Genomic DNA, 25331 nt, shown 5'->3' on the forward strand with positions numbered 1-25331 from the left:
ATTGCTGCATTTCTGTGTGTAGCTTTTGATAAATGCATTTCACTTCCAAAATGACATGTGGAAAAGTTGCCACAGCTTGAATCACTAAAAAAGCAGACAGAACTAAACCACAACAAAAAATCATTCCAAATAAGCATTCTAAATGAGGAGATGAGAGCTGAGAGGATCCAACACCATTCTTTAGAATCTCAAGTTCACAGACAAAACAAAGGCTGGATAGAAGGTATGTCTGTGGTATTTCTAACTTTTTGTTTTAAAGACACCTTACAACAGAGCAATTTCCACTTGAAAAGAAATGCTTACACAAACACAAAAAGACATTTTCTGAGATGACTTTGATCCCTTACTCAAATTATTGGCTTAAAGATTTGTATCCTCAATAACTGCTCCTTATTGTCCTTGTTCAGCTATTACTTTTCAACTTATCGTTATTAACCTTTTCTTTGTAAGTAACCACACCTGGCCTTATCAAAAAAAAAAAAGGTGCAACAAATACTTGTCTTCTGTGGTAATGGGTTTCCCTGGGGGCTCACAAGAACCCCCTGGAGAAGGGCATGGCTAAAAGAAAGCTGAGCACCGAAGAACTGCTGCTTTTGAACTGTGGTATTGGAGAAGACTCTTGAGAGTCCCTGGACTGCAAGGAGATCAAACCAGTCTATCCTGAAGGAAAACAGTCTTAAATATACATTGGAAGGACTGATGCTGAAGCTGAAGCTCCAATACTTTGACTAACTGATGCAAAGAACTAACTCATTGGAAAAGACCCTGATGCTGGGAAAGATTGAAGACAGGAAGAAAGGGAATGACAGCAGATGAGATGGTTGGATGGCATCAGTGACGCTATAAACATGAGCTTGAGCAAGCTCTGGGAATTGATGATGGACAGGAGGCCTGCCTTGCTGCAGTCCATGGGGTTGCAAAGAGTCAGACATGACTGAGTGACCGAACTGAACTGAACTGAACCCACTCTGTATTCTTGCCTGAGAATTCCATGGACAGAAGAAACTAGTGGCTCCAGTTCATGGGTCACAAAGAATCAGAAATGACAGAGCAACTAACACTTTCTCTTTTCTGTGGTCATAAGACACATAATTTAGTTCATCTAGGCTATCTTTCCATGAGAGGTGATCCTGTTATTAAATGCCCTCACAGTAAAAGGAATCCATGCCAGACACCTGGAAGGCAGAGGGAGAACCACTTACCCAGCATGTCACTGCTTCAGACCAACCTTGACGTGACTGTGTAGACACTCCTGCCCCAGGTGTTCCTCATGTTAACTCAGCCTCCCAATCACAACTGCACCTTTCTCTTACAAACATGACCTTTCACTTAAGATAACCGGACACATTGCCAGGCTGAAAGGATCACCCTCAGCCCCTGTGAAAAGACCTTGAGAAACAGACTCTGTGCTCCTCCTGTGAGAACTCTGACAGGACTGTTACATTACCTGGATGAAATCAAGAAATGTCAGGGGCAGCAAGTCATCCATATGGCCAATGTCTTTAGAGAAACGATTCAAAATTCTTCCTGCAAGAACAGGACACAAGAAATTACTTCCCCAGATAAGCCCTTTAAGAGAAATAATTCATGAACAAACTAAAACAATATTTTTAAACTATATGCATTTATTATAGCGTCATATGAAATAAGCTGATGTCAGTGGTAAAGAAAGAGAAAATAGGATGATATCTAAATAGAGATAAAATTCTACCAAATAGCAGTGGGTGGGGATGTTGAAATTGAGCCCTGATTTTTAAAAGAATGGGGGGAATCTTGTGGCAGCATCAAGAAGGGTTGGTGGGATTTGAGAATCTTCTCTCCTTTTAGATCCATCCTATCTAAGACTCATTCCAAGTGCTAAGTCAGTGAATAAACACTTGCAAAATACTTCAATTAATCCCAATCATTATACTAATTTTGCTTTAGTTATCAAAATTAATTTTGATGTGATACTTTTAAAATAAACACTATTATAATCTCTCTGTAATTTTTTCCCCCCCCAAAATGGTTCCCAACAACTCACATTTCAGGAAATTGTAGATTCCTGTCGTCTTCATGTTGTGAGTTTACTATCATGGTAATGTCATTATTTTCACAGGTGTACCCGATGTGACAAACATAGACTCATGCTTAAGCATCCAAGAAGACCAGAGGGACGTAGGCAGGAAAATGGCAATATTATGTAATGACTAAAGATCACTTATCATTATTGATTTTATTTCCCTTCTCAAAATCCACTAAAACAGTATATCCTAAAGGCTGCAAGACTGGAAGATTAGAATTGATTTCTAATGAATATCTAGTCCTTTCATGATCAAATTTAAAGAAATTGAAGCTACACACATGCGTGCAGACACACACGACTTTGGTATAGCAACTCCTGTTACCTAGACCCCTGAATTTCTTTTATAACTGAGACTCCAAGAAGCCAGGCTGCAGGTGAGACGTGGGAACCTGACCTGCTCTTCCTGACCTCTGTCAGAGATGACTTCCTCCCGAGGCCTGCACAGCAAGCCATAGCAAGACCATGAATGAGCAGCAGTTGAGGGCTGAGTTTATGTGGCCTGAATGTGGCTCTGCTTCCTCCACAGGGCATCTAGCTGGCAGAAGCACAGGGTGTGCCCATGCCAGGAGCTGGAGCTGCTGGAATATTTCACCCTTGGCCAGGCCATCACAGCCTGTGTCTCAATTTTCCTTTCTCAGGTTTAGGAAATACAGACTCCGGAAACTGTCTCTCAGTGACACTTTTGCAGGCCCAGTGACAACTTTTCTGAGCCTCTAGGAATGCCTGCTTTAGAGGGCAAATCTCAGGATTTAACAGGCTCATGCAGGTGAAAAAACCCAGTCATGATGCCACATAAATTACCAAGTGCTCAACCACCAATGTGAGATGATGACTCTGAGCCCCAGGTTCTGCAGCATCACATCTCCTGGGAAAGTCCACCAGGAGCTGCAGGAAGGTCAACCTGGTAAAATGCAGATTCTGACTCAGGAGTGCTGGGGGAGCCAGAGAGTCTGCATTCCCTCCAAGCTGGCAGGTGACGCCCTTTCTGCTATTGCCCAGGCGGTTTTGAGGGGCAAGAAACTGGGTTATTATTTAATCAGTTGTGCTTCAGGAACATTAAAATCAGATGGGCAGTTTTGCAGATACTCTTACAAAAGTTGTGACCACTCTGGTCATTTTTATACTTCTCAAAGTAGCAATTTTTAAATAAAGAAAATATATGTCAAAAATATTTAAAATGTGGTTTAAGTGCTTGTAATTCTTTGAAAAATGCAACTTTTTAACACTGGCAAGATTCAGAAACACTACAAGTATGATTTGGCTTAGAAAGTGTTGAAGGAAGTATTGAAAATTTTTAAGATTAAATGAACAGTGTGTAAGGCTCAGCACTCAGCTAGGTGAAGAGCCTTTCCCCTATGGCTACAGAGGCACTGGGAAGAAGTCCACCAATAGCTGCTTTGAAAACTATGGAGACAAGTTTGCAGAGAATGATGTAATTGGCTGCTTTGCATGGCTCAGAGGATAAAGCGTCTGCCTGCAATGCACGAGACCCAGGTTCGATCCCTGAGTTGGGAAGATCCCCTGGAGAAGGAAATGGCAACCCACTCCAGTATTCTTGCCTAGAGAATCCCATGGGTGGAGGAGCCTGGCGGGCTACAGTCCATGGGGCCACAAAGAGTCGGACACAACTGAGCGACTTCACACACACACACACACACACACACCACTTTATCTTTCTCTGGATATGTGAACCTTAAGGTCTGAGAGACCAAGGGTTGGCAAAGAGTGCAAAATACAAGAACAGAAACAATGAGAAAAAACATCTCCCCACACGGTGACCACACAAACTGAACCTAATATCAAAGCTCATCAAAAACTAAGCACTTATTCAGCAGTGAGCTGAGTGTAAAGTAATGTGAGATCAGGAAGTTCAACAGTTTCTTCCTTGCTCTAAGAAACATTAAGAGAACATATGGTGTTTGCAGAATATTTCCTCTGGCTTTGGGATAGACTGGGCTTCCTAAGTGGCTCAGTAGTAAAGAATTTGCCTGCCAATGTAGGGAGAAGCAGGAGACAGGGGTTCAATCCCTGGTTTGAGAAGATCCCCTGGAGGAGTAAATAGCAACCCACTCCAGTATTCTTGCCTGAAAAATCCCATGGACAGAGGAACTTGGTGAGCTACAGTCCATGGGGTCGCAAAAAGGAGGACACAACTGAGCGACTGAGCACATTTTAACTACAGCTGTGATTTCAAGCCCACAGCCTTGTAGTAATAAAGTTTTCTTAGAAGTCTCCAAATGAAATATTAAATCCTTATCATGAATTCCTTTCTCATATATGCCATAACTCTTCATCCAAATAACATGAGGCCCCTGATGGAAGATCTCCAGGGATGTAGAGGGAAGAGGAATTCAGATGAATGGTGGGAACCCAATCCATTTTTGGACTGTTCTGTGTTCGAGGATTTCTCACATTAAACTGAATCTTGTCTTCCTGGAACATCCCTACTTATTCTGCCTTTATAGCCGCACAAGGTGAATCTAATTTCTCTTGATATGACAGCCTTTCAAATACTTGAATGAAATGAATCATATTCTTTCTAGCAACTATTCCTTGGTGCCTCAATGATCCCTCATAAGGCATGGCCCTATATTGTCTGCAGTCTCTTGACCAGACTCAGAGAGCCAGTCTCAGCTAATGCCTTGTGCCCAAGTCTTGATTACTTTAGGGTAAAGTGGTATCACCACCTCCCTCGTCCTGCATAGCCAGTCACAAAGCTACAACCACAGTAAATTCTACAGGCCAGATCACTTCCATCTGTAAGCACAGGTCGATTTTTGGGAACAATTGAACAATATGTGTAAACCATTCTAAGAGTGCATCCCTTCTGACCCAGAAAATTCATGTCTGGGATTACATCCCCAGGAGTCAGTAAGTGCATCAATCTGTTGAATGTGGCATATTTATAAAGTCACTAGTAGAAAACAACCTGAACAAGTCTGAAACAAGTCTGTAATGTATTACGCACAATTTTAATTTTTTTCTTTCCATTCTTATTTCTCTACACTGTATTACTTGTGTAAAAATGTAAAGTAGAGGGGGGACAAGAAGGAGGAGAAAGAAAGGGGTGATATGGAGGATCAGGGGAAGGGAAGAGAGAAAGGCGGAGAGAAACAGGGGTAGAGAGATAACCCCCCTTGAAGACCATGACATCCAAGAACCAATCAAGGTCCTCCTAACTGCTCTGGTTCACAGTTTTCTGTCTTGTCCATAAGACAGAATATCACAAAAGATGCCATTGAACTTGTCAAATACAAATTCATAATGATTGTATTTAAGAATCAAGTCTATACTCTAAGCTGGATTCAGTCACCTTTAGAATTCTGACACCTGACCCACAACTAGAATGTCTCAGCTTAGTTATAACCAAACTGTAACTTAAAATTTTGAAGTTCCTACATCTGGTCTTTGCTCTATCTTTGTTAAGCTACAAAAATTAAATATTTATGTATCATAAAATATCAAGGTATATTTTTATTGAGGTATATATTATTTTTTGTATTTTTATTATTTATATATATATATATTTACTTATTTTAATTGGAGGCTAATTACTTTACAATATTGTATTGGTTTTTCCATACATCATCTTTTAGAATTTGAAATAGCTCAACTAGAATTCCATCACCTCCACTAGCTTTGTTTGTAGTGATGCTTCCTAAGGCCCACTTGGCTTCACATTCCAGGATGTTTGTGAGTGATCACACCATCATGGTTATCTGGGTCATGAAGATCTTTTTTGTATAGTTTTTCTGTTATTTCTAGTTTTCTTGCCACCTCTCATGTGTTATTCTTATTATCCTTTTGGGATTTTAGAGCTTTGAGGGGACATAAAAGATAACCATGCCTAGTCTTCCCAAAGTTTATCCTGGGAAGCATCTGAGATTTAACAGAGGTGCCTTGGAAAATGAAGGAGAAGAAGTAGAGAAAAAGACACCCCATCTGTCTCCCTTACTGCCCATCCATTGCAAACAGAGCCCTTTTCATTCATCTGGATGTTCATCTTAGAGATGGTATTTCAAGAAGGGGGTTCTACAGCAAACAGAAATATTCAAATCCCTTTGTAGACCAAGCTTCTGATGATGGAGGAGACAAGGTCCCACCTTGCTCAGGATGATGAAATAGTATTAAGCATACAATATTTCATCATGGGGTGGGTGCTACCGCCAGGCCATCCTGAGATTTCCATCCAGCAGAGAGAGGAGACAAGGAACCTCACTTTTCAGGGCAATTTCCTGCAATATCATTCACTGCCTCTTATTTTCACTAGGGATAGTGCCCGTCTCACCTCCCATCACTCTTGACTGTGTACCCTTATTCTGATAAAATACTCTTTTCTCTCCTCTGTTCACCCACTAAGAAGGTCCTTAAGTCCCCACCCACTCTGTCCAGATCTCAACCTTAGCCCTTTCTTTTCCTGAGACTCTTGATGACAAATATAGCTCCCAGGAATCTGCCACTCACTTAAACTCCTTTAACTTTATCAGACGGGCTTGGAATAACTGCTCCTCTCCCAGGAAACTGCTAGAGCTTTGACCACAGCTAATGGACCAAAGTACCAGGGGATCCTAACCCATGACTAGCCACCAAGTCATTCTGATTTCCCCTCCTGAGAATTATAAGGCCAGGAAAAAGCAGGAAAGTAGAGCAGAGTCACCGCACCCAGCAAAGTTGAGAGACCAGGAAGCTTGGGCACATGCATGCATCCTGTGGCAGTGGCTCCAATACCCACGAGGACCCCAGTTCCTAGCTCCAGGAAAGTCAGCATTGCTCCAGCTGCGCAAGACGCCCATTTCCTTTCCATCAAGCCCTCTTCCTTTGAACTAACCTGGGCAGATTCTGCCACTAGCAACCCAAAAGCCTTGACTAAAACAGTTACCACAAGTACAACAAAAGACTGCATACTAAATTAGTTGGGAAAATGAGATGTTTTTGTAAAGTTAAATTTTCAAATTACTACTTAGGAAGAAACTATTAGTGAGAACCTTTCTTCATGAGGACTGCATAGTTTTGTCATCTTAAAAGCTAACAGAAATACATCTTTTCTTGAAACTCAGATCTAAAATTTTGAGCATCAATGGTCTCATTGGGTTTTTCTCTTCTTTTCCCCCCTTTTGGTCTGATTTAATTGTTTTTAAATATGGCAATGTCCTTTGGGGTTAATATTGGTTGCCTAAAATGCACCCAACCCCCACCTATCCACTATTTTCTTTAAAAAATTTATAACACTATGCTTTCAGCTGATACATTTTGCTGTTGTCAGCATCTGACTCCACCCTCAATCTTTATGTTTGTAGCTGAGAATCAAGGAGATCCTGAAACCAAGTGGGGCCCAGAAGAAGACTTCACAGGCTTTTAGAAAAGCCATAAGCAACTCTCATATTTAAAGACATAGTTTTTCTGACACTTCATTTGATGAGAAACTGTTTCAGTGTCCTTTCAGATTCCACCAGAGACCTGGGTCTATCCTCAGGACATATTATGGTATAATCTATTTAGTGGTTTAACTACTGTCTATGTCTACTAGCCTTGAACTCACATCTAGATTATACACCTTTTGTAAACATGGACCACACTTCACATACAATCTATAACAAAAAGGAAACTGCTAGGTGTTAGTGGTCAACTGGCATTTACTAATAATACACCATAAACCCAGTGGCTTTCCAACCGTTTTTGATTTAAGATGGGAAGACTTCTGTGCTTCTGGACTCTTACACAAAAATAGAAAACATATTAGTAAAATGAGTATTTTAAAAGTGGCTCTTACTGAAATGAGATTGTAAGTGTAACCCACTCAGTGACCATCTTGGTACGTGTCAGTATGTGGAAAAGTTGGAAAGATTAATTCTGATCACTATGGAGTCTACCAATGCTTGTGTCTTCCTTAGATCTCCCAGGGATCTGCTTAAAATGTAAATTCTCAAGAGCATGTGTGAGGTCTGAGATTCTGGATTGCTAACAACTCTAGGGTGATGCTGATGTTGCTGGGTCCAAGGACCACACTTTGAGTAGCAAGGAAGAAACTAAACATTTCTGATAACATTCCTTTGTCACTCATACCTACCCCTGGCAGCTAAAGGATCTTTGTCTTAATTTACCTCTGTGTTTGTTTTTAAAGCATCTAGTATTTGACAGAGATGTTTTGCAGCTGTGTTTTGAGAGAGATGCTGTGGCCAACTGCCCTGAACCACCTCTGACTTAACTACAGGAATGGCCATGCACAGATGAGACTGGAACTGTCTGAAAGTTATTTTGCTTCATTACCATGTTAAGATTTCTACCCAAGGTGGGAATTTGTACTGGCCTAGGCACAATTCCTGCCATGTGCAAAGGAGTGTGGAAGACTACACATGTTCCAGCTAACCTGGCTGTTCCCAGAAATCTCTGCCCCTTTCCTAGAGCCCCAGTGGCATGCCTGCCTCCTATCCCTTAAAGTTCCTCTACTCCCCTCTCCCCTTGGGGAGAAGGTGTGTTTAGAGCATGAGCTCTCCCTTTATTCCTTAATCAATGAATAAAGTTTCTGCTCTACTATACACAACCGGGCTTAAAAAGTAGCATTTGTGATTCCAGGCAAAGAACCCATTCAGGAGTCACTGACCCAATGGGAATTAGCTATACCTTCTGTCTCAAGAATATTTAAATTGATCTTGTCTTATCTACATGTATAACTATTGCCCTTTTAAATTCCATTCTTTACTTTCAGGGGCTAACAACCCCTTGTCTTCTTTTTATTCACACAAATTAAATTAGAATATGGAGAAGGGGATGACAGATGATGAAATGATTGGATGGCATCACCAAATCAATGGACATGAGTTTGAGCAAATTTGGGGAGATGGTGAAGGACAGGGAACCCTGGTGTCCTGCAGTTATGGGGTTGCAAAGAGTCAGACATGAATTAGCAACTAACAATAATAACAGACATTGCTAGGACAGAGATTTTGTCTACTTTATTCACTGCTGTTACCCCAGTGCCTGGACCAATGCCTCACTGGAACACCTCAAATAGAAGGCACTTGAATATTTTGAGTGAATCAATAAAACAAGCTCTTCTGCTCTAAATAAGCAGTTTGTCCTCAAATTCCAGTCTCTACTGATATTTTAAACAATCTCCCTCCCTCCCTCTCTCCTCTCTCTCCTCCCTCCCTCTCCCTCTCTCCCTCTCTCTCCCTCCCTCCCTCTCTCTCCCTCTCTCTCCCTCCCTCCCTCTCTCTCTCTCTCTCTCCCTCCCCCTCTCTCTCTCTCCTCCCTCCCTCCCTCTCTCTCCCTCCCTCCCTCTCTCTCTCTCTCCCTCCCTCCTTCCCTCTCCCTCCCTCCCTCTCTCTCCCTCTCTCCCTCTCTCCCTCCCTCTCTCTCCCTCTCTCCCTCTCTCCCTCCCTCTCTCTCTCCCTCTCTCTCTCCCTCCCTCCCTCTCTCCCTCCCTCCCTCTCTCCCTCTCTCCCTCTCTCTCTCTCTCTCTTTAATCTGTTGTTTTCTAACCTGGGGAAATTCGTTTCAAAGTGAAGTATCTGGTCCATCATATTGTCACCAACAAAACTCATTGATGATTCTCATGAAATAAAGGTAGAATCTGGGAAATAAGATAAAGTCTAACTCCTTTTTCCCTTTCAGTTTAGTCAAATTTCATGTGCTCATAGAGTACTACGTGCAGAAGCTTTGCACCTAACTCTTCAGATCAGAGTCCCTAGTGGGAAATGGCTTTAAGATGGTGGTGGAGGGCAGGTGCAATGACAAGAAACCTGTAAAGCATCCTTGTTTAGGGCCACCTTTAGGGGAGAGAACAAGAACTTTAGAGTGCAAGCTCGTACTTCTCCATTCTCTGATCAAGGAATAAAGATTTCCTTTACTTCTGAACTGAACTCAGCCTCATTCTGTTGGCACAAGCAACACCAGGTAGAAAGACACATGTTGGAGACTGATTCACCCAGGTTATAGAGACTCAGAGAATTCATATCAACACATCTATGATACACAGCCATTTTACTGGACACACTGGAAACCTCTATTAAATATCTGCTACTAAAGATAAGCCAGTAACATCATAGGCAGGGCTGGTGTTAAGTTGATATGAACAGTGATGGCCAACCAGCCTTTGACAGCCTGGGCCCTTCTGATTGGGTACTGCCTGCTCCACTGGATGCTGAATACCTTAAATATTAAAAGAGTTTTAAAAAGTTAGAGGAATTCTCTCTTACCAAAGCATAATTAAAGTAAAACATTTAAAATAACTTCACCTCAAAATTATATTATGTAAATTACTTACGGTTGTATTATTTGATTAACAACTGAACAAACGACTGAAAGAATGAATTGGGACAGATGGTCTAAAAAAAGCATAATTGATTAGGAAAGTCCAGGAATTGAGACCCCTTCATCCCAGGTCGTGTTATGTCCTGTAACTTGGGGCAATTCACATTGCCTGTTGCTAAATATGGTAGGAGACTGACCTTGAAGGAGCAGACACACCTCACACATGGCCCCAGGGAACACCTCTGCTACAGCCACCATAAATGCTTTGCAACAGGGTGTAACTGACACTTTACTTTTCCTAAGTATCAGAGGCAGGGGTAGGGTACTGGGAAACTAGACCAGATTAGTTCCTTTACCTGTGGATCCCATCCATACATAACACACCACTATCATAGAGGAGTTTGGCTAACAGCTCACTCACTGTCAGGAATGGACAGTGGAGAAATTAACAGGCAGAAAAGTCTCTAAGACAGTGACTCTGAAACACTGCACATCTGATGAAAGCTATGGAGCATGTCTGCTAGAAAATGCTCATGGACTCAGCTTCATGATTTCTGAGGATTCCTAAACCATAAACCACAGGAAGTGGGGTGGCCACAGAGAGGTGTGGACCAGGTAAGAATTGCTGATTCTGAGGGAACAGGACACCACCTGTCACAGGCTCCTCCTGCTACAAAAATGCACAACTATCTTCAAGAAGGGTATTTTTGCTGGCACAGTGCATCTCAACTATCTTTCAAGGCAAAATGCACAGTCTCCATCTCATATCTCTGGGAGAATTTTAACTGCCAACAGATGAAACCTCTGTCCTTCATCAGATCTCTGAAACATTAGACAGTGTACAGAAACTACTATCACAAAAATCCTCTGAAGTCCTTACAACCTATTTTGGCTTTCTTTTTCACATAATTATTTCCAAGTAAGTTCTGCAGGATGATAGAATCGTTGGATTTCAGAGCTTCAGGCCTCTCAGATATGACTGAGGTCAAGACTCACTTCCTGCCTGCCTAACAGCTACTAGCAGCTTGGTGTTAATGAAGTAAGTGCTCTCTTTTTTCACTCAGAACTCTTAACCAAGAACTATATATTTCTTCATCTCCCTCAATACCACTATATAACCCAGCCAGCAATTTACTGCATTTAAATGATTCATTTATTAGTGCTAATTGGGCAGTATGTATAGGAGAGTTGTATTTGTTCTGTTGTGTACGTTATGCCTTTAACAGCTTTAAAATATAATTGACAGTTTATAAGAACATGGCATCCGGTCCCACCACTTCATGGGAAATAGATGGGGAAACAGTGGAAACAGTATCAGACTTTATTTTTCTGGGCTTCAAAATCACTACAGATGGTGACTGCAGCCATGAAATTAAAAGACACTTACTCCTTGGAAGGCAAGTTATGACCAACATAGATAGCATATTCAAAAGTAGAGACATTACTTTGCCAACAAAGTTTCGTCTAGTCAAGGCTATGGTTTTTCCTGTGGTCATGTATGGATGTGAGAGTTGGACTGTGAAGAAGGCTGAGCACCGAAGAATTGATGCTTTTGAACTGTGGTGTTGGAGAAGACTCTTGAGAGTCCCTTGGACTGCAAGGAGATCCAACCAGTCCATTCTGAAGATCAGCCCTGGGATTCCTTTGGAAGGAATGATGCTAAAGCTGAAACTCCAGTACTTTGGCCACCTCATGCGAAGAGTTGACTCATTAGAAAAGACTCTGATGCTGGGAGGGATTGGGGGCAGGAGGAGAAGGGGACGCCAGAGGATGAGATGGCTGGATGGCATCACTGACTCGATGGACGTGAGTCTGAGTGAACTCCGGGAGTTGGTGATGGACAGGGAGGCCTTGCGTGCTGCGATTCGTGGAGTCGCAAAGAGTCGGACACGACTGAGCGACTGATCTGATCTGATCTGATCTGATAAGAACTAACCAAGAATCCTATTTTTGCCCCAGGCTGTTTTAACCATATTTTACCAAAGGAGAAGTTCCTAAGTATCAGAATGCCCATCTAATAGAAATGTAGAAGAGCTGCTTGAAATTAACTGGAGTGAACAAGCATTAAATGTCTCTAAAAACATTCTGTAAATAACATTTGAAGGCTTGAAAATCTAAAATTTAGTTCAATTCAGTTCAGTTGCTCAGTCATGTCCAACTCTTTGCGACCCCAGGAGGTGCAGCTCACCAGGCCTCCCTGTCCAAGACCAACTTGCGGAGCCTACCCAAACTCATATCCATTGAGTTGGTGATGCCATGCAGCCATCTCTTCCTCTGTCATCCTCTTCTCCTCCTGCCTTCATTTTTTCCCTGCATCAGGGTCTTTTCAAATCAGTCAGCTCTTTGCATCAGGTGGCCAAAGTATTGTAGTTTCAGCTTCAACATCAGACCTTCCAATGAACACCCAGGACTAATCTCCTTTAGGATGTACTGGTTAGATCTCTTGGAGTCCAAGGGACTCTCAAGAGTCTTCTCCAATACCACAGTTAAAAAGCATCAATTCATCAGTGCTCAGCTTTCTTTATAGTCCAACTCTCACATCCATACATGACCACTGGAGAAACCATAGCCTTGACTAGACAGACCTTTGTTGGCAAAGTAATGTCTCTGCTTTTTAATATGCTTTCTAGGTTGCTCATAACTTTCCTTCCAAGGAGGAAGCATCTTTTAATTTTCTGGCTGTGGTCACCATCTGCAGTGATTTTGGAACCCCCAAAAATAAAGTCTGCCACTGTTTCCACTGTCTTGCCATCTATTTGCCATGAAGTGATGGGACCAGATGCCATGATCTTAGTTTTCTGAATGTTGAGCTTTAAGCCAACTTTTTCATTCTCCTCTTTTACTTTCATCAAGAGGCTCTTTAGCTCTTCTTCACTTTCTGCCATAAGGGTGGTATCATCAGCATATCTGAGGCTATTAATATTTCTCCTGGCAATCTTGATTCCAGCTTGTGCTTCATCCAGCCCAGCGTTTACCTTAGGTCAACTTCAACTTTCACTTGTGAAATTTGCCATTTTCCATGCTATTTGAAAAAGGTGAATACATAGAAGCTCTCCATTTTCACCAGTTAAAGAATTTTCTAAAAAATAGTTAAGTTACCACTACTAATAACTACATCCACTTTCCTGGAATAATTACAATGTTCCATTTAAACAGAACCAACTTTATAAAATTTCCCACTCTCTTTCCTTAATTATACAATAGACTTCTGTAATAAACTTTGCCATATCATATTCAAACAAAAATAAATCAAATACTCAGTGTTTATACGCAAAATTAAGCTCTCCCTGTGAAACCAAATTAAATTAGCTCAGATAGACAATGTGGAAGGAATAAACAAATTCTTAGAAAAGTACAACTTTCCAAAACTGAACCAGGAAGAAATAGAAAATCTTAACAGACCCATCACAAGCACAGAAATTGAAACTGTAATCAGAAATCTTCCAGCAAACAAAAGCCCAGGTCCAGATGGCTTCACAGCTGAATTCTACCAAAAATTTAGAGAAGAGCTAACACCTATCCTACTCAAACTCTTCCAGAAAATTGCAGAGGAAGGTAAACTTCCAAACTCATTCTATGAGGCCGTGATAACCCTAATACCAAAACCTGACAAAGATGCCACAAAAAAAGAAAACTATAGGCCAATATCACCGATGAACACAGATGCAAAAATCCTTAACAAAATTCTAGCAATCAGAATCCAACAACACATTAAAAAGATCATGCACCATGACCAAGCGGGCTTTATCCCAGGGATGCAAGGATTCTTCAATATCCACAAATCAATCAATGTAATACACCACATCAACAAATTGAAAAATAAAAGCCATATGATTATCTCAATAGATGCAGAGAAAGCCTTTGACAAAATTCAACATCAATTTATGATAAAAACTCTCCAGAAATCAGGAATGGAAGGAAAATACCTCAACATAATAAAAGCTATATATGACAAACCCACAGCAAACATTATCCTCAATGGTGAAAAACTGAAAGCATTTCACCAAAGTCAGGAACAAGACACGGGTGCCCACTTTCACCACTACTATTCAACATAGTTTTGGAAGTGTTGGCCACAGCAATCAGAGCAGAAAAAGAAATAAAAGGAATCCAAATTGGAAAAGAAGAAATAAAACTCTCACTGAGTTTGTACATGACATGATCCTGTACTTAGAAAGCCCTAAAGACTTCACCAGAAAATTACTAGAGCTAAGCAATGAATATAGTAAAGTTGTAGGATACAAAACCAACATACAGAAATCCCTTGCATTCTTATACACTAATAATGAGAAAATAAAAAGAGAAATTAAGGAAACAATCCCATTCACCATCACAATGAAAAGAATAAAATACTTAGGAATATATCTACCTAAAGAAACTAAAGACCTATATATAGAAAACTATAAAACACTGGTGAAAGAAATCAAAGAGGACACTAATAGATGGAGAAATATACCATGTTCATGGATCGGAAGAATCAATATAGTGAAAATGAGTATACTACCCAAAGCAATCTATGGATTCAGTGCAATCCCTATCAAGCTACCAACGGTATTTTTGACAGAGCTAGAACAAATAATTTCACAATTTGTATGGAAATACAAAAAAACTCGAATAGCCAAAGCAATCTTGAGAAAGAAGAATGGAACTGGAGGAATCAACCTACCTGACTTCAGGCTCTACTGCAAAGCCACAGTCATCAAGACAGTATGGTACTGGCACAAAGACACACATATAGATCAATGGAACAAAATAGAAAGCCCAGAGATAAACCCACACACCTATGGACACCTTATCTTTGACAAAGAAGGCAAGAATATACAAAGGCAAAAAGACAATCTCTTTAACAAGTGGTGCTGGGAAAACTGGTCAACCACTTGTAAAATAATGAAACTAGAACACTTTCTAACACCATACACAAAAATAAACTCAAAATGGATTAAAGATCTCAACGTAAGACCAGAAACTATAAAACTCCTAGAGGAGAACATAGGAAAAACACTCTCTGACATACATCACAGCAGGATCCTCTATGACCCACCTCCCAGAATATTGGAAATAAAAGCAAAAATAAACAAATGGGATATAATTAAAATTAAAAGCTTCTGCACAACAAAAGAAACTATAAGCAAGGTGAAAAGACAGCCTTCAGAATGGGAGAAAATAATAGCAAATGAAGCAACTGACAAACAACTAATCTCAAAAATATACAAGCAACTCCTGCAGCTCAATTCCAGAAAAATAAACGACCCAATCAAAAAATGGGCCAAAGAACTAAATAAACATTTCTCCAAAGAAGACATACAGATGGCTAACAAACACATGAAAAGATGCTCAACATCACTCATTATCAGAGAAATGCAAATCAAAACCACTATGAGGTACCATTTCATGCCAGTCAGAATGGCTGTGATCCAAAACTCTACAAGCAATAAATGCTTAAGAGGATGTAGAGAAAAGGGAACCCTTTTACGCTGTTGGTGGGAATGCGAACTAGTACAGCCACTGTGGAGAACAGTGTGGAGATGCCTTAAAAAACTGGAAATAGAACTGCCATACAACCCAGCAATCCCACTGCTGGGCATACACACCGAGGAAACCAGAATTGAAAGAGACACGTGTACCCCAATGTTCATCACAGCACTGTTTATAATAGCCAGGACATGGAAGCAACCTAGATGTCCATCAGCAGATAAATGGATAAGAAAGCTGTGGTACATATACACAATGGAGTATTCAGATCAGATCAGTCACTCAATCATGTCCGACTCTTTGCGACCCCATGAGTCACAGCATGCCAGGCCTCCCTGTCCATCACCAACACCCAGAGTTCACTCAGACTCACGTCCATCTAGTCAGTGATACCATCCAGCCATCTCATCCTCTGGCGTCCCCTTCTCCTCCTGCCCCCAATCTCCCCCAGCATCAGAGTCTTTTCCAGTGAGTCAACTCTTCGCATGAGGTGGCCAAAGTACTGGAGTTTCAGCTTTAGCATCATTCCTTCCAAAGGAATCCCAGGGCTGATCTCCTTCAGAATGGACTGGTTGGATCTCCTTGCAGTCCAAGGGACTCTCAAGAGTCTTCTCCAACACCACAGTTCAAAAGCATCAATTCCTTGGCTCTCAACCTTCTTCACAGTCCAACTCTCACATCCATACATGGAGTATTACTCAGCCATTAAAAAGAATACATTTGAATCAGTTCTAATGAGGTGGATGAAACTGGAGCCTATTATACAGAGTGAAGTAAGCCAGAAAGAAAAACACCAATACAGTATACTAATGCATATATATGGAATTTAGAAAGATGGTAATGATAACTCTGTATGCGAGACAGCAAAAGAGACACAGATGTATAGAATAGTCTTTTGGACTCTGTGGGAGAGGGAGAGGGTGGGATGATTTGGGAGAATGGCATTGAATCATGTATAATATCATATAAGAAACGAATCGCCAGTCCAGGTTTGATGCAGGATACAGGAAGCTTGGGGCTGGTGCACTGGGATGACCCAGAGGGATGGTATTGGGAGGGAGGTGGGAGGGGGTTTCAGGATTGGGAAAACGTGTATACCTATGGCGGATTCATGTTGATGTATGGCAAAACCAATACAATATTGTAAAGTAATTAGCCTCTAATTAAAATAAATAAATTAAAAAAAATAAAACGAGCTCAGGAATGAAGTCAAGCCCTGACAAAAACAAAAACAAGCAAAGTGAAAGCAATCTGCAGATTTTGTTTTGTGACTTGGTAGTCTTACTCACTTATCTGTTTTTCTCTTGCGTCTGGGAAAACACACATATCCTTCCCCACTCTCAACCTTTTTATCAAGTTATCATGTTCATTCAGTTTTGTAGGAAAAAGAGAGATTTTAAAATCTCTAAAATTTCATCAGGTCACTTAGTCCAAAAAACAAGTTAAGTCAGCTATTTGCCAGACATTGCTTTAAATGCTTTACATACATTAATTCTCTTGATTTTCACACACACAAAAATTGTTGAGATTATTATTGTACTTTCATCCCTACTGTACAGAGAGTTGAGGGAGACAGAGGTTAAATTGCTTGACAAAGGCTGTCTGTCAGCATCTGGGCTGGGATTCACATTCAGAGGACCTCCACCAAAGTCTATTTTTCTGAGCACAGGGCACCACAGATCTCAAATTACACAGTGGTTCAAAACCACCATTGAAAAATAAAAGAAATCCATTCAGTTTACTCTGGGTAAAGTCAATGACCAATCTTTTTGTTGGGCAATTTTCAAACTTTAAATTTCACATCTCTTTAATGGAATCTAATAATCTGAAGCTTATACTTGTGTGATGATCTAACACAAAAGAGGTCTACACACACACACACAGCTATCCCACATAGTGCTGCTTAAGTTAACTGTGCTTCAATCAAGATCTTGACTGTGCCATTGAAGTGACTGGCAAAGTTATTCTGAAGCTCTATTCCAGCAGAACTGAAACATCACAACATCTCCACCTACATCCCAACTCCCTGTCCATTAATAGTTTAAAACTGCTTACCAGTGACAACCAAAGTTGTCTCTCTTATATCAAACAACAACAACAACAACAACAAAAATGGATATAAGAACTAAGGGGAGAGAAAATAAAGCTATATATATATTTAATACTTAATGTTTATCTAAAATATATAAGGTATTCACTGTTTTACCTAATATTACAAACCTTAACCTCACCTTAAAAAATTTAGCAACTTGGATATAACAGGAACCAAGAGATGATGGCTAGCTTGAAGGCTAGCTCAATTAGGTATGAAACTCCTATAGTGCCTCCTTTGTGAAAGATGTGAATGGTTAGAACATTTGGCACCAAGTGAAATTAAACTTTCTGCATTCGAGTTTTAGAACTTCCTAATGTAGGAGTGTGGAGAAGGCAATGGCACCCCACTCCAGTACTCTTGCCTGGAAAATCCCATGGACAGAGGAGCCTGGTGGGCTTGCGGTCCATGGGGTCGCTAAGAGTCAGACATGATTGAGCGACTTCACTTTCATTTTTCACTTTGATGCATTGGAGAAGGAAATGGCAACCCACTCCAGTGTTCTTGCCTGGAGAATCCCAGGGACAGTGGAGTCTGGTGGGCTGCTGTCTATGGGGTTGCACAGAGTCGGACACGACTGAAGCAACTTAGCAGCAGCAGCAGCAATGTAGGAGTGAAATCTACTCACCCTGTATAAAGATTTAACAATTGCTTAATAAACAAGAGCTCATCTGATTGTAGCTTATCTGATAAATCTATGATTAGCTGGATTACACAGGTGTTACCTTTTATTTCCCTGGATATTTCTGTCAACAAATATCTATTTAATTTTGAATCAAGGAAGGACAATTTTGTAATAATACAAATTATTCATCATCTTAAAATCAGCATTTATTTTTCTTCCATTGATAGAACTATGTCAAGACTAACATTTAAAAGTTGATACCAATAATAAATATTTCTGCCTACTCTATCACCCATTGGTACAATGGATTAAGCCATAGTTGATAATCTTTTCACTTTTCAGCTAAATAAAAAGGAGAATATAGGGAAGATTTATACTAGGATGAGGCATAATTTTAAAATGTTATTAATAGGATCATTTTATTCTCCAAAAATAAAGACTAATAAATTTATAGTTCTCCAAAGGAAATTAAATTTTATGAGTCCAGGCATGCTGACACCAACAGGAGAAAAAAGAACAAAATTCTAAAAATAATGGCTACATATAAGAAAGAAAGAAATTTCCTTCTTAATTTCTTTCTTTTTCTAAATTTTTTATTGAAGGATAATTGCTTTACAGAATTTTATGGTTTTCTGACATACATTAACAAGAATCAGTCATCAGTTCAGTTCAGATCAGTCACTCAGTCGTGTCTGACTCTTTGCGACCCCATGAATCGCAGCACGCCAGGCCTCCCTGTCCATAACAAACTCCCGGAGTTCACTCAGACTCATGTCCATCGAGTCAGTGATGCCATCCAGCCATCTCATCCTCTGGCGTCCCCTTCTCCTCCTGCCCCCAATCCCTCCCAGCATCAGAATTTTTACCAATGAGTCAACTCTTCGCATGAGGTGGCCAAAATACTGGTGTTTCAGCTTCAGCATCATTCCCTCCAAAAAAATCCCAGGGCTCATCTCCTTCAGAATGGACTGGTTGGATCTCCTTGCAGTCCAAGGGACTCTCAAGAGTCTTCTTCAACACTACAGTTCAAAAGCATCAATTCTTTGGTGCTCAGATTTCTTCACAGTGCAACTCTCACATCCATACATGACCACAGGAAAAACCATAGCCTTGACTAGACGGACCTTTGTTGGCAAGGTAATGTCTCTGCTTTTGAATATGCTATCTAGGTTGGTCATAACTTGCCTTCCAAGGAGTAAGCGTCTTTTAATTTCATGGCTGCCATCACAATCTGCAGTGATTTTGGAGCCCAAAGAAATAAAGTCTGACACTGTTTCCACTGTTTCCCCATCTATTTCCCATGAAGTGATGGGACCAGATGCCATGATCTTCGTTTTCTGAATGTTGAGCTTTAAGCCAACTTTGTCACTCTCCACTTTCACCTTCATCAAGAGGCTTTTGAGTTCCTCTTCACTTTCTGCCATAAGGGTGGTGTCATCTGCATATCTGAGGTTATTGATATTTCTCCCGGCAATCTTGATTCCAGCTTGTGTTTCTTCCAGTCCAGCGTTTCTCATGATGTACTCTGCATATAAGTTAAATAAGCAGGGTGACAATATACAGCCTTGACGTACTCCTTTTCCTATTTGGAACCAGTCTGTTGTTCCATGTCCAGTTCTGTTGCTTCCTAACCTGCATACAAATTTCTCAAGAGGAAGATCAGGTGGTCTGGTATTCCCATCTCTTTCAGAATTTTCCACAGTTTATTGTGATCCACACAGTCAAAGGTTTTCACATAGTCAATAAAGCAGAAGTAGATGTTTTTCTGGAACTCTCTTGCTTTTTCCATGATCCAGCGGATGTTGGCAATTTGATCTCTGGTTCCTCTGCCTTTTCTAAAACCAGCTTGAACATCAGGAAGTTCACAGTTCACATATTGCTGAAGCCTGTCCAATAATAGTTTTTAAATGTCTACTTATGTTTAAAAATGGCTGAATTCCTCATTATTTCTTAATGTCCTTTAGTTTGTAAGGCAAAACTGCTGCTGCTGCTGCTAAGTCACTTCAGTCGTGTCCGACTCTGTGTGACCCCATAGACGGCAGCCCATCAGGCTCCCCCGTCCCTGCGATTCTCCAGGCAAGAACACTGGAGTAGGTTGCTATTTCCTTCTCCAATGCACGAAAGTGAAAAGTGAAAAGTGAAAGTGAAGTCGCTCAGTCATGTCTGACTCTTAGCGACCTCATGGACTGCAGCCTTCCAGGCTCCTTTGTCCATGGGATTTTCCAGGCAAGAGTACTGGAGTGGGGTGCCATTGCCTTTTCCAAAGACAAAACTATTAGGCACCAAATATTTCACCCACATAAGCACCACGATTTGCCTTCAATGCTCAACTAAACCCCAGGGAAATGTATTACATGTCTGACGGTTTCATTTCCTTGATTGACAGACACAGAATTTGGAAGCTTAGATAGTCTGGTTCTAGGAACCAGAGCTTCCAGAGTATAAGTACATGTGGTTTTCTCTTCATGTGATCACAAACCAGCAATCAAGTCCACCATAAATAATCTATTGTAAATTTTACTTTGACAATAAACTATAGGAAAGAGTTCAACTGAATATATCACTGAAGGAGTAAATAATTGATGGCCCTGAAGCATTTTGTGCAAAGCAGGCCTATAATCTTTGCAGTATAATACTTATTTTGGCTTCTATTTTCCTGAAAGAATGAGATTCTGCTAAGAGATAGAGGAAGGGGAGGAAGACAAGCACCAGTGTGCTGACTGCTCTAAGATTAGAGACTTTGAAGATTTAAACTTGATCCCAAATCCTTGAATAATAAATAAATCAGCATTTGGAGAAGCCTACAGGTCTTAAACATGAAAAACCTGGTTAACTGTGGTCATGAGCACCCAGAGGCTGAAATAACAGAGGCTCCCAACTTGATGCCCATAGTTTTTATGTTAACTGACAAAGTGGAGCAACTTCACAGCCATAATAGTATGGACTTCTCCAAATACTTCCTCACTACAGCTTCATAATAAAATGAGATCTGTATGGGCCTTTGTAGTTAACCATTCTGTACTTGGCTCACTACCTGGACCAAACAATATGTTTTGAATACATCTACACAAGATGCTTCCCTGAATAGTTTGCATTAATCCTCACAAGAGTCTTGTGAAACAGGAAGGGCATGCGAAATTACTCCCATTTCACAGGAAAGGAAGTTTCCAGATAGCATTTCCTCCTCATCAGTAAGGTTCACTAGTCACTGACCATGAGCTAAGTGTTGTGAGTATATCAATAAGCTTATTTCTAACACAGTCAAAAAGTGTATTAATAGAATCCCCATTTAGAGATAAGAAAACAGACACAAAGAAATTAAGTAACCAGCACATAAGAATTATATTAATATAACTATAACCTACTATTACCATTTGTAACTAGCACCAGGACTGAACCCAGGCAGCTGACTTCAGGCAGAGTCACACTTTTAAATCAAGACAGACCACATCCTGCCTTGAGATTTGCCTGTCCAATAGGATCCATCTGCTTTGGCCTTGGTCACATGGTGAGTTGATGGCCAGGCCAAGGCTACTCCTATCCTCCCTCCAGTCCACATACCTGCCTCAACAAGTCCTGTCAATCATCGCCTACAAAAATAAAGCTGCCCTGGACCTCAGCACAAGTCCAACCAACTGAACAAAGGAGCATGTACACTGATGAAATAACGCTTCATAGAAACCCAGGTCAGGAGGCTACCTTCAGAAGCAAAACAAGTCAAAGGCCTCAAGGTGGAAGAAAAAACCACTGAGAAACCTCCAGGGACACTCATATTGAGAAACTTACTACTGAAGATCCATGTGCTATGTACTACAAAGGGTCTTACATGTCACCAAGTGTCCACTGTAAAACTATAAAGTTAGTTTCTTTGAAAAAGATGCTTACATTTTACCAATTTGATATTTTAATGAATTTTTATTACTATTTTTATGTAAACCTCAATGCATGGGCATATGTCAGAGCTCTGTGATTCCAGAAATGGATGGGAAAAGAAAGAAACACACAGTCTGTCACTTGCAGATTCATTGTAAGAAGGTCCTATCTAGACAACAGCCTAACTTAACACTATATGACACAGCCAGCTTTTAGAAACTGGTCAACAACATTAAAACATGTTTGCATCTAACATAGGATATTTTATATGCCACATAACAAATGGGTTTCTAAGTCATTCTGCAAAGTGAACATTTATCTTTACACACACACTAAAATTGGAATAAAAACTTATATGCCCCTGTATTCAGATCAGTAAAGTTTTATGTAGAAAATAGATCAATATGCACAGTGATTATCTTCTAAGTATCTCATCCATTGTCAAATATCAAATGTAATCAGGAACTAAATGCATTAATAAGACATACTTACTGAGAAACTTGGTGTCTGACTTACCTATTGGATTTCTATCGAAGAACAGCTTTGGCGCTCTGAAAATGGACTCCAACATTTTGTTGTGCAAAGTTTGTGAAGAATTAACAAGGACGTAGAATATCAACAAAGATCTTATGATGCCATAAAGGATGATACCTATGGTTAGAACTGAAATAAAGTAGCATCACTCAACAAAAGATCTCTGTCTTTCCTTCAATTATGTGAAAGCATGGCAGACAGCTTACAAAAATGTTATGCGCTTTATTCTATAAATATAATTTATATATAAATTCACCTACAGACTATAGAATAAATATATAATGGATTCTATTTGAGTTTAATACATTCACTAGGTATATTTACAAAGAAGAATATAAAAATAAGTATGGTTCTCTTATTAAATAGAAACAATATGAGAAAAAAATCAGGTGTAAAATACAAACTCAGATTTTCCTAATCCAATTACAAGTACTAATAAAACCTCAGAAGAAAGAAAATGATAAAAACTAGTATCTTCCTTTTGCCATATTTCAAATCTCATTATTTACAACATGTCCCATAATCTAAAACTGAGATTTGATACCACCATGAATTAAAAGGGAATAAGAGAGATGACTTACCATTTCCTTTATAAATGGTAAATGTATATGGAAATTTACTTCCATGTAAAGTAACTATTTCCATGCCCAAGCAGCTTTAGAGAGTATAAAAAGACCATATTAAGTTGCAAGCAGACAATCTCTTCAATAATTGAATTACAAGAAAACATGTGGGAGGAGGAGCCAAAATGGCAGAGGAGTAGGATGGGGAGAACACTTTCTCCCCCACAAATTCATCAAAAGAGCATTTAAACATCAAGTAAATTCCACAAAACAACTTCTGAATGCCGGCAGAGGACATCAGGCACCCAGAAAAGCAACCCAACTCTTTGAAAGGAGGTAGGAAATAATATAAAAGACAAAAACAGAGATAAAAGAGGGAGGGACAGAGTTCCGTCCTGGGAAGGGAGTCTTAAAAAGAGAGGTTTCCAAACACCAGGAAACCTTCTCACTGCCGAAACTGTGCCAAGCTTTGGAAGCACAGAGGGCAACATAATAGGGAGAAAAGATAAATAATTAAAATTCGCAGATTGCGAGCCCTACGGTAACTCCCCCAGCGGAGAAGTAGCGCAGACGCCTGCACACGCCACTAGCAAGTGGGGGCTGAGCAGGGAGGCACAGCGCGGGCTGCATCGCTTAGAGTAAGAATCTGGCCTGAATACCCTGAGCGCTATCTGAGTGAAATAATTTGGGCTAGCAAACCAGACTGTGGGATATCTACCACGCGAAAAGCCAGCCCTAACCTAAGACACCGCCAGGCCCACACAGGGAACAAAGGACTGAACAGAGATAGCCGGCTGCAGACCTTCCCCCTCTGGTGACAGGCAGCCAGAGCCGGAAGGGGGCAATCGTAGCCCCAGAGAGACATTATCTATAAAACTGTAAGCAGGCTTCTTTGCTAACTAAAACTTCTTGGGGGTCTGGACGGTCAACATCTGCCTGAGAAGGTGTGCCAGTTTTACACCCAGATAACCGAGTGGCGGGGAGGCGATAAATCGCAGCATTGGTGCTCGCCAAACACCTCATCACCTGAGCTGCTCTGACCTGGGAAGAGCACAAAACGCAGGCCCAACTGAGTCTGCGCCTCTGAGGACTACCCGAGTGCCTGAACCTGAGCGGCTTGGACCTGGGAGGTGCATGCAGCCCAGGGCCAGCCTCGGATTGTTCCCGGCGGAACAGCCTAGAGCCCAAGCAGTGTGGACAGGGAGGCTACACGCACCGTGAGCGGGGGCAGACCCAGTGCGGCTGAGGCACTGCGAGTGCACGCCAGTGTTATTTGTTTGCAGCATCCCTCCCTCCCTCCCCACAGCGCAACTGAATAAGTGAGCCTTAAAAAAAAAAAAAAAAAAAAAGTGTCCTCCACCTTCCCCTTTGTGTCAGGGTGAAAACCAGACACTGAAGAGACCAGCAATCAGAAGAAGCTATAACAGAGGGAAACGCCTTGGAAGCTACAGGCAATAGATTAAAACCCCGTGGTTACTACGGACTTCATAGGAAGGGGCCTATAAATCTTGAGAAATATAAGTCAGACCAAGGAACTAGCCAAAAATGAACTGAACCCACAATACTCACAACAAAACCAGAGAAAGTCCTAGATATATTTTTACTATTTTTACGATCATTCTTTCTTTCTTTTATTTTATTTTTTTTAAATTTTAAGTCCTCTATTGTTCCTTCAATTTTCAATTTTATAACCTATTACTTTGCAAAAAAAAAAAAAACGTATTTTTTTCTTCTTCAGCAAAATTCATATATATATATTTATAATTTTTTGACCTTGTTTTGTTTTTGTTTTTTTGTTTGTTTGTTTTCTTCTTTTCTTTAACATTGTATTTTTGCAATTCCAAACTCGACTCC

General features: G+C 40.5%; 1 protein-coding gene across 1 annotated transcript in view; it reads right to left on the reverse strand.

Moving 5' to 3' along the window:
• Positions 1–25331, reverse strand: part of LOC113902492 (multidrug resistance-associated protein 4-like) — a 276118-nt gene that overhangs the window by 144156 nt on the left and 106631 nt on the right. Inside the window, 2 exon segments of the mRNA XM_027557827.1 lie at positions 1448–1527; positions 22897–23043. Of these exon segments, the coding sequence (XP_027413628.1) occupies positions 1448–1527; positions 22897–23043 (227 nt within the window).

Source organism: Bos indicus x Bos taurus, chromosome 12 (assembly GCF_003369695.1).
Source record: "Bos indicus x Bos taurus breed Angus x Brahman F1 hybrid chromosome 12, Bos_hybrid_MaternalHap_v2.0, whole genome shotgun sequence".
Classification (NCBI taxonomy): Eukaryota; Metazoa; Chordata; class Mammalia; order Artiodactyla; family Bovidae; genus Bos; species Bos indicus x Bos taurus.